The following is a 14321-nucleotide window of genomic DNA, read 5'->3' on the forward strand; positions in this document are numbered from 1 at the left end:
AATGTTTTCTAGCAAAAATTTAAACGAGAATATCGGTCAGAGACCGAAGACTTATCGATCGAAAGTTAGGGGGTTCCCCAAAACAGCGCTCTCACTCCATAGTGACACCTTGTGTCCCATCACTAATTAATTAATGACTCGCTAATTATACGACATAATTCATCCAAAATCAATAGACTTCTGATCCGAGAACAACATCTATAGTTTGTTTATTACTCAAAATGTTTTTGAATTTAGGTATAAGGGACAGCATTATCAGAAACTCGCCCCTGGCAGCTACAAAGTTTGACACACCACGTGACGTGGGAGTGATGTTCGTCAACGAACTAGGTTGTTGATCTTCGCAAACAAGACAGAAATCCGGGAAAAGTTACAAAAAAAAATTCCAGAGCGACTATATGATTTATTTATTATAAATCTGACCTACGCAATAGGTAATTAAACTTCCTATTATAGAAAATGCAACAAGCGTGTACACATGATTCATTATTCCGGGTGAAATATCATTTTTCTTGGCCGAGAAGCTTTAAAATGTCCCCAATTCAAACTTGCCATTCTTTACGAAGAAACAATATGAGTTCCTGTTATTTTATGATGTCGCTGACTTGATGACTTTGATAGTCTTTTCGCGACCACTTGTCCATTGCAGTTGGAACATTTTTTCGATGAATATATTCAATTTATCATTTTTTGTTTATATGTACAATGTTTGTTGCATGACGAATTGGTTATTTGGAATATTTAAACCAGTTTGCATAAGCCAACCTGCAAAAACACTTGTAGACAAAATTTTACAATGGTTAAGTATAAAAAGAATTTGCCGAGTTGGGGGCTCGCAAAGACATCCACAATCGATATTTATGCTCCTAATGGAAGAAAGAAATTTTAAAACGCAGTCAGGTTGAGCCGAATTTTCATCACAGTTGGCCAAAACATAAATGTTACATGTCATTATTATGCACTGTCTCTGGCCAATGACATTAAACACCATTGCTCTGGCCAAGAAACATACCTAAACCGTAAATAAATAAATACTAATGACTGAACGCACTTATCCGAAGGCATGGCATTTTTGACGTCGTGACATTCTCGGCATGCCACTATCAATTTGACAAGTATTTGCATAACTTTTACGTATCTCTCGCATTGTTAACGCATTCGTCGGATTGTTTGGCTGCTACGTTGTTTCGTGTTCGTCCAAAACATCTTGCAGGCGCTGCGCTGGAGACGGTGCTGCATGGGAGAAAAAGGCTTTCTGGCCTTATTCGCAACAAGTCAGTATTTATGTAAAATTAAGATCAATAAACATAAGCTAATACCGTAACGCAATTATGTTAACGTTTGAATAATTTAGCCTTCAGGCTTTGTTATGCTCTGTTTATTTATTCTAATTGATATTTCTCGTGTTATACCAGTATACGGGTACCTGTGTTTGTTACTCCTTTAGAGTGTAATTAATGAGTTCATGAAATTTTTTGGGGTCAGTGACAGTCTGACAGAGTGCAGTAGTTAATTCTGTAATTGGTCGAAACTTTTTAGATTCTGGAGTGGGCGCATAAATCAGTAGATATTGTTGGCGCATGTTCACTAAACGATGTAAGTACTTCTATTTGGCGTGGCACAACCATTTTTGCATATGTTATTCCTAACCCCCACCTATCTGACTTCGTCATCCAAAGATTACGTCACTGCGACCTCACAATCACACCAAACACAGAAAGAGCTTGCCAAAGTTGCTAAGATCGCCTGAAATGGAATCTCCGCCAACGATAACGAACTCACGAGCGATCTCTCTCATATCATGATCGTTACGACAAGGAAACAAGAAAAGTAGTCTGTTTTGGGTGGTCTGCGCAGTTAGTATAATTTGGAGGACTTTATTATGTTACTGTGACGTCATAGTGACATAATTTTTAAATGACATAGTCAGGTGGGGGTTAGGAATAACATATGCAAAAATTGTTGTGCCATGCCAACTAGAAGTACTTACTGACTTACGTCGTGTTATGAACATGGCCCATATTGTTTTAGCAGGGGTAGTAGCGAAGCCAGTATAATACTGTACTACTGTATGTTTGTGTCTCTTTTTATAGTACCTAATCTTTTTTTCTGTAGAGTGAAGTATACCCCAAAAAACATAAAGCCCGTATAAAATCCAACCACAAGTAAAAAAATTGAGAAAATGGACTCTCGACAATGCAGTCAGAGTAATGCATATATAATTATGCTAATCATCCACAGTGTTTTGTGTCTTTATGTATAAAAGAAGGAATTCAGAGCACAATTTTTTCATTGGTGTATGTTCAGATATGTGTTGTCAACAATTTTGTGGTCACAAATTCATTTATACTGGACAGCATGCGAGGTCACGTTTGATGGTCTCTGCACAGCAGAGAAATATCTGTTGCTGAAGTGTGTGACTGCAAATCAGCTGTTCAACTGGTTCATTTAATCATTTGAGTGGTTAAATCGAATTTGAGCATTTTACAGCGTTTTGCTGTATATAGCGTTTTGCTATATTCAGTAGTAAGTCAGTGTAAACCTAGTCCTACGTTCATTACAGTGTGAAGTTACAAGCTCAAATTTTTTGGGGTCAGTAATACCATAGCATACATGATCCAAGTGAGAGAAATTAGAAAGTCAATCCTAATTTGCTTATCAAATTCTATGTCATAATGTAATTGTATAAATCTAGTTTGCTTATGAAAAAGTTTTTCAGTATAGGCCTACTATATCATGTTTCTAATATTATTATTTTTTCGTTTTAGTGAGTTTTGTATTGAACTCTCTCACTCCAAAGTTTTATGTTGCATTGACTGGAACATCATCTGTTCTTTCTGGAATTATACTCGTAAGTTGCACTTCATTTGGATGTCACTGCTCTCAAAATCTTCAGTTTATGAAAAGCCAAGCAAAAATTATGAATCAGTATTTTGACTATGGCTTGGGCAGATTTCCGCAATGTTTTATCAAATGGCATGACCTTGGCTTGCTCTTTCCTTGTTGGTTTATCTTCTCATATTACAAATTTCGATCGTAAAAACGAGATTTGTCTGTTTATTTACAATTGAAATTCATATTTACAGTGAAAGCATGGTTTGTTTTACAAATTTTTTTGAAGTTGAAGATTTTCAGTACATTTTTATGTGTAATTGCTCCGTAATCTAAAGTGATTGAATGATACAGTTTCAGTTGGGATTCAGTATCGATAATAAGCTCCATTTGCATGTCATTCTCCGTAAAGAACATCAATGCTTAATTGGTAAATTTTCTCTGGGAGATATATCTTTGTCAACATGAACTCTAAAATGGTTTTATAACATTCATTCTCATTTTCACTAATATGGGTGTCATTTATGTGAGCCATACCTGGAAACTTTTTTGTTTTTATTGTTGTTTGACTATGAAATTTTCTTTTTTCAGGTTTTTGAATGGTGGTACTTTAGAAAATATGGAGCCTCATTCATTGAACAAGTTTCAGTTCATCATTTGGGACCATTGCTTGGTGGATCTGAAACCGACACAACATCTGCCGCTGCTGCTATAGATAAGCAAAGTAAATGAATTAATCAGAGTAAATTAAAAATTCCTAACAGTCAGAGGTGCAAATGTAAGGGATCAAGGCCACGAGTATTGCTTGCTCACACCCTTACCCAGTTGCTTTGGTGTGGAGGTCACTTGTTGTATATCCTGAGAAAAACCTCAGTAAGATCAAAAACTCATTTTTTAAATTTGTATGAGTATTTTTATGCTCGCGCATTTCTTGCGCAAGGACACAAGGAATGCTCTAAGTACCTGATGCACCCTTGCACCCATGTCCCGATGTATATGTAAATAGTGAACATGCATAAATAACATAGGTAATTTAGTATAGGATAGTAATTTAGTAACTTTCTTCTTGAACTGAAAAATGTTTGAGAATCCATATTGATTATGATGCTGAAAATCACATCATGGGCCTTGCGTTAACACAAGAAATATATATTTTTTAATAAACTACTCTTGAATTTCATATCACCTAAATTATTAATTATCCTGAACTGGTAATAATTAAAACTTGAGCCATTTCCGGAAATTTCATTTCTTCTTTGTTATAGTAATAATATAATTCACTGCATTATAACCAAATTAACTTATTTCACATTGTAAGGTTTTGAAAAAATCACACTTTTGTGATTTTCAGATCTGTACAGTGAAACCTAAATATGGACATAATGCACTGCCTCAAATCAAAACTCAAACAGGTACAGCTTTCAAACCCAGACCTAATGGTGGCTCTTGGTTCGTAGTGACAGAAGAAGAAGTCCATCTCTGTAAAATGTGACAAAAGCCAATTTGGTTTCACTGTGGCAATGTATTCAGCATTTGAATAGTTAGTCCCACAGAAACCGAATCGACTGCTGTTCAATATCTTTGTTTTACAATCAATTAGTAAAATCTATTGTACCTTTTTCAGAATGTAAAGTGTGGCGAAATCCACTAAATCTACTGCGGGGAGCGGAGTATAATCGGTAATATTGATTATAATTTTAAACCTCATATAATAATTATTTGCCTAGTAATACTTGTCCCAATGCTGTAATATTTATTTCAGGTGTGATAAATTACCTATACTATTTTTTTAAAAATTTGATATTTGAAGTTAAATTAAAGAAGTTCATTTGAAATGATGTTAATGATTTAAAATTTACATAGGCTATAATTATTTCAATTATAAAGGAACTCAATTTTTTTTTCTTTCCTAAATTAAAAAGTTGTTTAATGATTAAGAAAATGACTTGAGAATGAAATGAGGAACAAATTTTTTCTTCTATATTTCAACTGTGATTTTTATTGCTTGTAGGGTTACATTTTTCTCATCAATGTTGTGGCTTCATGTTTGTATAGACAGCTAATAGCCTCATGCAGAGGAGACAAGCAAATGGCAATTATTACTGTATAATTATCGTGTAATTTCCTGCAGGTATCATTGGGTTACTGGAATAGAACCTCTTACATATTATGATATGAATTTATCTGCCCAAGATCACCAAACTTTTTTTACTTGTGATACGGACCATCTTAGACCGGCTGACACAAGTAAGTTTTTATATTGCTTTTAGGTACGCTAGCAAAACAAAAGTTTCTCCCAACTGCTTGCAAGCTAATTAAATTTAAAAACCGGAGATTTTTTGTGTTTATTTTCTACTTTTCAATGGCAATTGTATTCAAAAAGTATTATATCCCAATTTATATTGCTGAAATAAAAATGTATATAATATATATACAAGCATTCAGCGATATTATATTATTTGGTTGAGGCTATGTCCTATTTAAGTCTCAATGTTTGAGGTAAGTCACTTGTTGTTTGGTTTCAAGCACCCTATTTCATTAATCTACTACTAATCAAAACATTGACAATTTACAATATATATTTATTTATCAAAATTCATAAAATTAATTTTTAACAGTTATGCAGAAAGCATGGCGTGAACGTAATCCCAAAGCTCGAATAACAGCTGCTCACCAAGCGTTAGAAGTTGAAACTGAGTAAGCATTTTTAATTTCTATTGATAAAACGGAAGTTACAAGCAAACTTCCCTCAATTCAGTGTGTGGCTGCTGTTGAATGGCAAGTCATATGCTGAGAAAGCAAACTACTACTAGGGCTGTCTGCTACTTTAGTACTATGCTCAACTATTTTATATTATAAATTTTCTGCTACTTTCAAAGTTGAAATATATAAAAGATTTTTCAAAGCGCTGGTTCAAAACACTCGTATATATGCTAAGTAGATTGAAAAAAAGTCAGATGTTTAAAATGAATCGAATATTTCAATCCATTCGGAATTGTTTATATCCGATTTATATATAATTTATTCAACATTTGAAAATGACTATCTCATTATGAAAATTTATCATTTTTTGCATTTTAACATTTGTTAATCATGCAAAAAAAAAAAACTTTAGTTCAGTTGAACTTCTGAATTTGCAAAATGAGAACAATAATCAAAATTTGGGTTTATCTTAAACTTGAGACAATTTTAAAATGTTAGAATATATTGAATATTCCATATTTGAAAATATTATCAGTAAATAGTTTCATTTGGTTATCCGTAATACAAGTAATTTAACATCTTGCTCTGTGTTGTGTGATTAACAAATAATGCTATTTACAATGAGCACAATATGCACATATACTTGCAATGCACCTTGCTTAATAATGTACTTCTTAAATAGCAGGTGTTTAACTAAATCAATAATTGATGTTTAGAATACTTTATCTTTGTTTACCTTGTGATTATAATACTTTGATTAATCAATAATACTATATGCATTGTTGCTTTAGGAACTTGCAAAGAGCTGTGACTGCCATTTCTGAATATCTTGATAGACATATATTTCCTGTGTGTTTTCTGTTTTTCATTTCCGAAGTTTTTTACATTTAAACATAAAACAACTTTTCATTATTACTCTTGATTTCAGTGTGGCCCAATCATGGACTTTTCATAATATTCATTTTTCGATCTTACTGAATCTTTCAATAACACTTGAATTACTTACTACCCTACTCTTATATCCATGAAGATAATATTTCTCCTCTATATGATTTGATTTTTTCCATTTTTCTATATTTATATTTTCTATATTTCAGCTGTGCTACTGCTTTGATATTACTAGGCGAAGAAGAATGTACAACAATACTTGAGGTAAGCTTATGGTATTGAGTTTCCTAAACCAACAGTCGCAGTTACTTTCGTCATGCCTACAGAAATAATTCCCAAAATCTCACCAACCGAGTTCTGTTTAATATTTATTGTGCTTAAAATCAAGAACTGGTCTGTAGTAAACTCAAAAAGGTATTACTATTGGATGTCATTGAAATCATCATGATACAGTGGTTCTCAAACTTCTTAAGCCACGCTCCTTTCAATAATGAAATAAATGAAAGTCTACAAAACAAAGAGGGCAAGGCAGGTAAGATCGAATCTAACAAATATTTTTATTTTCAATTAGATTCACCCCCCCCCCCCAAAAAAAAAAACTTGTCTACGCCCCACTCGTGGTTGAAAAACCTCTGCTCTAAAACATTTTATGTGATATCTTTACTTGATTTACCTTGTTAGAGATCCATATATTATATGGATTATTATTCTAAGAATACTAAAATCTGAACTGTCATTCTGAGCACTAGATCGCTTGATGGATGGATACTGAAAGCGAATATCCGTTTACGGTGTACCAATTGATAGTTAAATAGATATCTTGAGTCGAATCGCACACCAATTCATTCTCTTTCATGTGAATTTGTACTGATATTGATGCATTCATTTTTAAGGCTGAGAAAAGGTTCAAACAAGCATTGAAAAGTGGTGAAGAGAGATATCGAAAAAGTCAAATTTCTCAACATCATGGTGCTGCTGCTGAATCTGAACACAGTATGTTTTGTTTAGATTTTTATTGGAAATTTATTTGTTTGCCACATTCTTAGTATGCTTTATATGTTGGTATGCAAATTAGTTTTATTAATCTCTAGTATATCTAATATGATGCTGAAATGGTTAGATTATGTAGGTAAGTAAAAACAGCCAATAAATTTGAAAAGTGGCTATTCTATCCTCCAGTTATCATTGTTAAAAATTGATTTCACACACTGTCAGATAATACATCATCGTATCTTCGCTCCTAGTGTAAATAAGGTAGACGATGCTGGACTGAGACTCTGAGAGTTTCTGGTCATTCCAAACTAAAACATGCTTTTTCCATATCAGTGGCATCTTACAGGGCAGAGCCTCGTTTAGAGAAAATGACATATAAATATACTGTATGAATAATAATCTGACGCACGTGACGATTCCGGTGTTCTGATTTACAGATTTTTGATTCTGAAACGCCCCTTTCTCATATATGTATGTCAATCTGAAATGTGTGTTTATTATTTTTACATCCTATCTATTCTTATAGGGCGAGATACGAACGTACTTGTTTATATTAAAAGAAGAATAGCGATGTGTGCAAGAAAGCTCGGAAGAACGAGAGAAGCAGTTAAAATGATGAGAGATGTAAGTTTTTCACCTGACATGGCAAAGACTAATGATTCCATGGTTAAAGTATGTGTAGTGATCTATCTCCTTGTCTGTGAGTGGCCAAACAAGGTGGTCGGGTGAATGGTCCATACTCTATTTTTTCATTACAGACCTCACAGACTTGCTAAATCTTTAATGATGCTTTAATCATATAACATCACCATATCAGTGGTATAATAAACAACAGCCAATCATTCATTTCCTGTGCCATAAATAAAGACCATGCATCTGTAACAAATAACTGGCTAACTAATACCATACCTGACATGAACTGGTATTCAGATGAGAGGCCGTGGTACGCCATATGATCAAGCTGTCTAATCGTCTTTCTTCTCCCCTGCAAAAAATATTTAAATCCTATCCTATCGTAAATACGACTGAAAGAGTCAAACGATAATTGAAAACCTAACACAGGTGTACATTCTAACTTTGCATAATTCTGCAGGTTACTGATTAATATATCAATCAATCAAATTAAATCATTTTTTTATTTGCCATACAGGCAGAAGAGCGCAGTAAGAAATAAATTATATATATATATATATATTCACGTTTTTGCCCAAATAGGGCAGGATAATTGCAAAATGACCATTCCAGCTATTTGTCTGTGGTTTCGTTTACAATGAAATCTGTCAAAATGACCACAGTGAGAGTGATTCCTTATGTTTTTTAATTTGGGGAATTCCCCTTATAATTCTGATGGAATGCTGTAATGCAGGGGTGTGCAACCTTTTTCGCAGGCGGGCCAAATATCAATAACTGGGCAAAACCGCGGGCCGCACCTTCATTTAACATAGGCTTTATATTAGTTGCAGGCACAAAATAGTTTCGTTTTGTTATTGATCTCATGTTGTCATCACAAGGGGTCCTTGCAGAAAACGCATAAACATCTTAAAACTGTAATCCAAATATAATGCAACACCCAATTTAAACGAATTCGGTGAGAAATTTGCTGCTGGATTCTTTTCCTGACTACTTTTATCCAAATTTGCTTAAATGGAAGTGCTAGCAATTTGATATGACGCCCATTTTAAAAAAAGATGTGTAACCGAAAAGTGCCATATTTGAAGCCATGACTTTTTTCAAATGTGGAAAGTTATCTTGGTTGAGATGTTTTCGGTATAATACGCCAAGATTCATTCCAGATACTTTGCTGTCAAATCTTATTCTAGATTAGGTTTTAACAAAATCAACTGATAGGCTGGAACCAAAACTCATTTAGCTTTTGTATCTCTTAATATTACATTTTTTCAACTTGCTTTCCAGTAGCCTAATCTTCAATTGTCCGTTCTTACAAATTCATTAGCGTCTGCTCCGCATTTTTCTTTCAATTGTTCGCTGCTCGGCAAGAGACAGCTTTCTTGTGAATCGCGTTGTTCGCTTCGCTGTGAGGACGTTGTAACGTCATAGGCATAGATAATAAATTGGACTCAAATTTAAGCTTCGCAACGCAAAGGGAACCAGATCAAACTAAATTAAAAATTGATTTAGCTTGCCGCACACCATTCAAAATTGGCACTTCTCCGCGGGCCGCACAATTTATCCTCGTGGGCCGCATTTGGCCCGCGGGCCGCACTTTGCACACCCCTGCTGTAATGCAATGCGTACACATTTAATGCAATCATTATATACGATAGCAGTTGCAAGACACTAGAATGTACATCATGATTCCAATGTTTCTTCAAATTATATTTTATTTATTTACATTCAGTTGATGAAAGAATTTCCGTTACTGAATGTTTTAAATATTCATGAAAATTTATTGGAAGCTTTACTTGAACTACAAGCATATGCTGACGCCCAAGCAGTATTATCTAAATATGATGGTGGGTATTGTTTTTATTTATCTTCGATTCATATTTTATGTAGCCATAGTGATTGTTGTTGTGAAACACGCTTTTAGCAAAAATGATTTTCAAATCAAATCGGCCAATCAAAAAAAATTTTTTTTTCAAGAGTTGCCATAAGGCTATAACGGGTAATTTAGACTCGCTTTTCTAATCTTTGCCAAGTCCTATGAGGCCTGATTTTTCACTCCAAATTTTGCTGTTGTTTCACAATGATTCACATGGGCATACAGTACACACCTTCATATTACATTTAGTACAGATCTCAAATCTCACAGACAGATCTCCGCGTCTGTTTGATCATCACCCTTCTATTTGTTATAGCACAATATATTAAAATGCAGTGAAGGAACACAAAATACCATTTGATTCGATATCGTCTTTTGTTGTTTATTACCTAAAACAAATAAATACTCTATTCTAAAACAGATATAAGTCTTCCGAAATCTGCTACAATATGCTACACTGCTGCTCTATTAAAAGCACGAGGGGTTTGTGATAAATTTTCACCTGAAGTTGCTTCGAAACGAGGACTTTCTACAGCGGAATTAAATGCTGTTGAAGCGATTCATCGTGCAGTTGAATTTAATCCTCATGTACCCAAGGTATGCTTTGTTATTTTATTTGAACTGAAGCAGCAGCTTTGAAACACCTTTAGGTACAACAAGGGGGCAGCCAGGACTTTATTAACTGGGGATTACAGTTTGTGAGGCATCCTTGCTTTTAAAAAGTTATAAATTGTTGATTGCTTGAGCAAAACACCCCTGAATATGCTAGTTTTGGCTGCTGAAGCGTGAAGCGTTGACCGTGATTCTGTGAAACAAAGTTGTTTTTGCTAAGCAGAATATAGAACTCTTGTTTGAAACCAAGTTCGAACAGGGACTACATAATCAGGCAGTGCCCTTTTGTACGAGCATAATGATGCTTTTATTTGACCTATTCTTCTCTGAGGGTATATAATAATCATCTGTTATATTATCACATGGTGGTTTCCTAATTAGTTGAATAGGTCTATAGCTGAATAATTGTATATTCCAAACCCATATGCGGTTCAGTACAGTATTGGATAGTTGATTTATTCAAATTTGTTTGTTATGAAGATACTCCGAGTTTAAAATTTGACTGACATTCATGGTTATGGGGCTTTGTTATTCCATTTCATTGTGGCATTACATTGCTCTCTTGCTCTTTTAGATATGAATTGTGTACATTTTTGGTGGTCCACTGTTAACCACATGTAATCAATCTCACCCATGGGAAATCTGTTTTATGCACCATATTTTCATATGACATGGATCCATATTAACGACTTGACATCGGTAAAAGTGTTCAACGTCGTTGTAAAATAATTAAAACCTTGGTTAAGATGGTTTGATACCATTGACTAATCTAATCTCATACCTATATTATGCCAATTTCCAATGCTACATGCAATGGATAGGCTAATTACTTTATATGGTGTTACTGAGTGTATATTATTATGGTTGGCTGTTTTTAATTTAGTATCTTCTTGAGATGAAAAGTTTAATTCTTCCACCCGAACATATTTTAAAACGCGGAGATTCAGAAGCAATCGCATATGCATTTCATCATTTGCCTTTATGGAAGCAAGTCGATGGAGCCCTCAATTTACTGCATTATACATGGGAAGGAAGTATGTGTTTTTTATTGCCTATTATAAACTATGTAAATAGCAGTTCAAGGGGGGCCACGTCACAGGGCTAATAATTGATCATAAAACGACTTCGTTTGCATACTCTCCCTTTAAAATAATTCCCCGTTCAGGCGTTCACCTAAGTTTCATTACCAGAATAGATTATTTGCGATCACAGGGTGTGTTCACTTTCTTGTGCGTAAATTGTTTGATCATAATGGAATTTGGAATCTACAAATCAAAATAGTTTGCCAGTAGGTCCTATACCTGCAGACGAACAGTTTCACTCGACTGGGAGATAACCTTCGCTATCATATTATAGACGCAAAAACCCATTTGTAAATTTCTAAAGCCCACAGTTACTTTGGCTCTACCGAAGTAAATAGAGATGACAGAGAATGTGATCAATGCCTTTATGCGTTCATCTAAACTCCAAAACCACCATGACAGGCGGGTTAGATTTGACAAGAAAGCAAAATTGGCGTTCGGGATTCTGTCAAAGGAAAAGCCTAGCATCCCAATCGCAAGATTCCCTTAAATTGTATACTCAAAAGCTTATACTACCTTGTCTGTGGTTTGTTTCTGCATTCCATATAAGGTCGTAAAAACATTATACAATTCTATACTTTTTTTTTTGGAATGGCGAACAGGGGGGCCACGAGTGCAAAAAGGTGCCGGAAGGGGACCACGAGCCATAAAAGGTTGGGAACCACTGCACTACACCATCCGACCTATTAATGTTGCAAACTTAGCCACTGGAGATTTGTTAATTTCAGTATGAATGTGTCTATTCACTTACACACAAATACAAGGATATTTGTTTGGGAGAGAAATTTTTATCTTTTTAAAGTATCTTAATTATTATGATATTTCTTTCAGCGTTTCGTATGATACCGTATCCATTGGAAAAGGGACATTTGTTTTATCCTTATCCTAATTGTACTGAACAAGCGGACAGAGAATTATTACCTTGTGAGTCGTTACTACGAGTTTATGGTCCTATGTATAGTCCAATAACACTGTACTGAGCATGAGACCGTTGAGTATGATTAAAGTAATATTTTTTCGATGAAGAATTAACTTTTGAGATTTATAATTTTTCACTGATTTTATTTTATAAGCATATAATTAGTTTCAATTTTGTATTGTAAGAAATTACGTCTTTTGAGTCAAAATCTCAGTTTTAAATTTTGAGAATTATTTATATTATATATTATACATTTTGCAGATATATTTGAGGACCTTCAGTAATGTGCTTGGCTGAGCTTTCCAAATTGTATCAAGTTTGAAAAATGTTGATTCGTAGTAATTTTAATTTTATCCTATTTTCAGCATTTCATCAACTTTCTGTTTATCCGAAAAAAGAACTTCCGTTCTTCATTGTATTTGTTGCAGGACTTTGTACGTTTACTGCTTTGTTGGCAATATTAACTCATCAATATCCTGATTTAATGGCAGTATTTGCCAGAGCTGTAAGTTTGTTTAGTTTTTATTTATACTATTTCTTAGAAATTCTCGTTCTTTTCACTGAACTGGCGATACAGACGTAGATCTTTTTTAAAACTCTCACTATGATTACGGTAAAATTGCTTACGGAATGACCTCATAATAATAGTAAATAGATTGTTTTACATATATTCAACCTACAGTTTAGTCCGGTCACGAGAGCTTAAAAGTGAGACGAAGGGTATTGCAGATATAATGCGGAAAATAAATTTTGAATCGGAAATTAGAAAAAAGGTCACTTGGGAAGGTGGCGGTGCTGCAAGGTCCTGTCAAATAGTTCAATTGTGCTTGAAGCGGGGATTAGTGTTACTATACATACATACGTTAACAGCCAACTTTGTTCTCTTTTTCAGTTTGTTGGGGCACTTTTTGCACCGCTGTCTTTTATTTTGGAGAAGATTGACGCTTTGATGCCGACTTCAATATGGCATATTTTGACAAGAATTTAATAAATAAAACAAAGCTGTTTTCAAACAAGTTATCAGTTGTCATTTTATTTTTTTCTCTCGAAAATCTGGTCTTGTGTTATTCTGTTACTGCGACCGATGGTGTCCTGTCTTCATTTCTCTTATACACAATTAAGTCAATAAATTGACAATCATCCTCTATTCAATTATGTGTGTGTTGATCACTTAGTAGCAACTGTGTTGTCATTATGGTCAGAATTGATATATGCTTTACAACCAGTGTTCCGTGGAACTGTAAGTGTTCCGCAAATCATATTCAGGAGTTCCGTTAGTTTCTATTTGAATTCTGCTTTGTCAGCTATGATAAAGAAAAACCTTTGAGTAGTGTAGATATGTGCACAAAGACTTCATGGTGCTATGAAGTTTTTGAGAGGAATGCAATAGCATAAGGGTCGTCGAATTACTTCAATTTCACATTCTCGGAGTGTCCAACTTCAAAATATTCGACTGATATACTGGTTGAGAGTTCTGTGATGAGCCAATAGCATACCTAGGGTCCGGCAAGGATAGATGGTTGAAAAGCACTTGTGTATGAGGATGGTGTAACATAAAGCACTGATTTGATCAGCAGTTACCGTGAAGGCCGATGTGGCAAATGTTTTTGAATATTCTGAGAAACTATGTACTCTGTGAGCAGCTTCAGATCATTTTCTTCATTAGAAATGTGTCTTGCATGATTAGTCTTGAATTAGGAGGAACTGTTGTTGAGTGGTAGGAGGAATATAGAAATCAAATGTAGAGTACAGATTTGCTTACTATTATGTTACATACAAGCTAATGGTT

General features: G+C 34.4%; 1 protein-coding gene across 1 annotated transcript; it reads left to right on the forward strand.

Annotated features, from left to right (window-relative positions):
* Nucleotides 1–1110: 1110 nt before the first annotated feature.
* On the forward strand, nucleotides 1111–13679 carry LOC120340128 (suppressor of tumorigenicity 7 protein homolog). The gene is made up of 15 exons (XM_039408386.2): nucleotides 1111–1274; nucleotides 2769–2851; nucleotides 3424–3556; nucleotides 4457–4511; nucleotides 4964–5079; nucleotides 5451–5529; nucleotides 6633–6687; nucleotides 7317–7416; nucleotides 7943–8040; nucleotides 9776–9890; nucleotides 10341–10516; nucleotides 11415–11565; nucleotides 12445–12537; nucleotides 12898–13037; nucleotides 13425–13679. Exons 1-15 carry the CDS (start codon nucleotides 1238–1240, stop codon nucleotides 13518–13520), a joined length of 1527 nt encoding a protein of 508 aa, XP_039264320.2. The 5' UTR covers nucleotides 1111–1237; the 3' UTR covers nucleotides 13521–13679.
* The last annotated feature ends 642 nt before the right edge of the window (nucleotides 13680–14321 follow it).

This window comes from Styela clava, chromosome 9 (genome assembly GCF_964204865.1).
Source record: "Styela clava chromosome 9, kaStyClav1.hap1.2, whole genome shotgun sequence".
Classification (NCBI taxonomy): domain Eukaryota; kingdom Metazoa; phylum Chordata; class Ascidiacea; order Stolidobranchia; family Styelidae; genus Styela; species Styela clava.

Bases quoted from the DNA above. Each gene is read 5' to 3' on its own strand.
- LOC120340128 (XM_039408386.2), top strand. From the start codon at position 1,238: ATGGGAGAAAAAGGCTTTCTGGCCTTATTCGCAACAA. The intron at 8,041-9,775 runs GTAAGTTTTTCA...ATTTACATTCAG, and splicing joins CAGTTAAAATGATGAGAGAT to TTGATGAAAGAATTTCCGTT. The intron at 9,891-10,340 runs GTGGGTATTGTT...ATTCTAAAACAG, and splicing joins AGTATTATCTAAATATGATG to ATATAAGTCTTCCGAAATCT.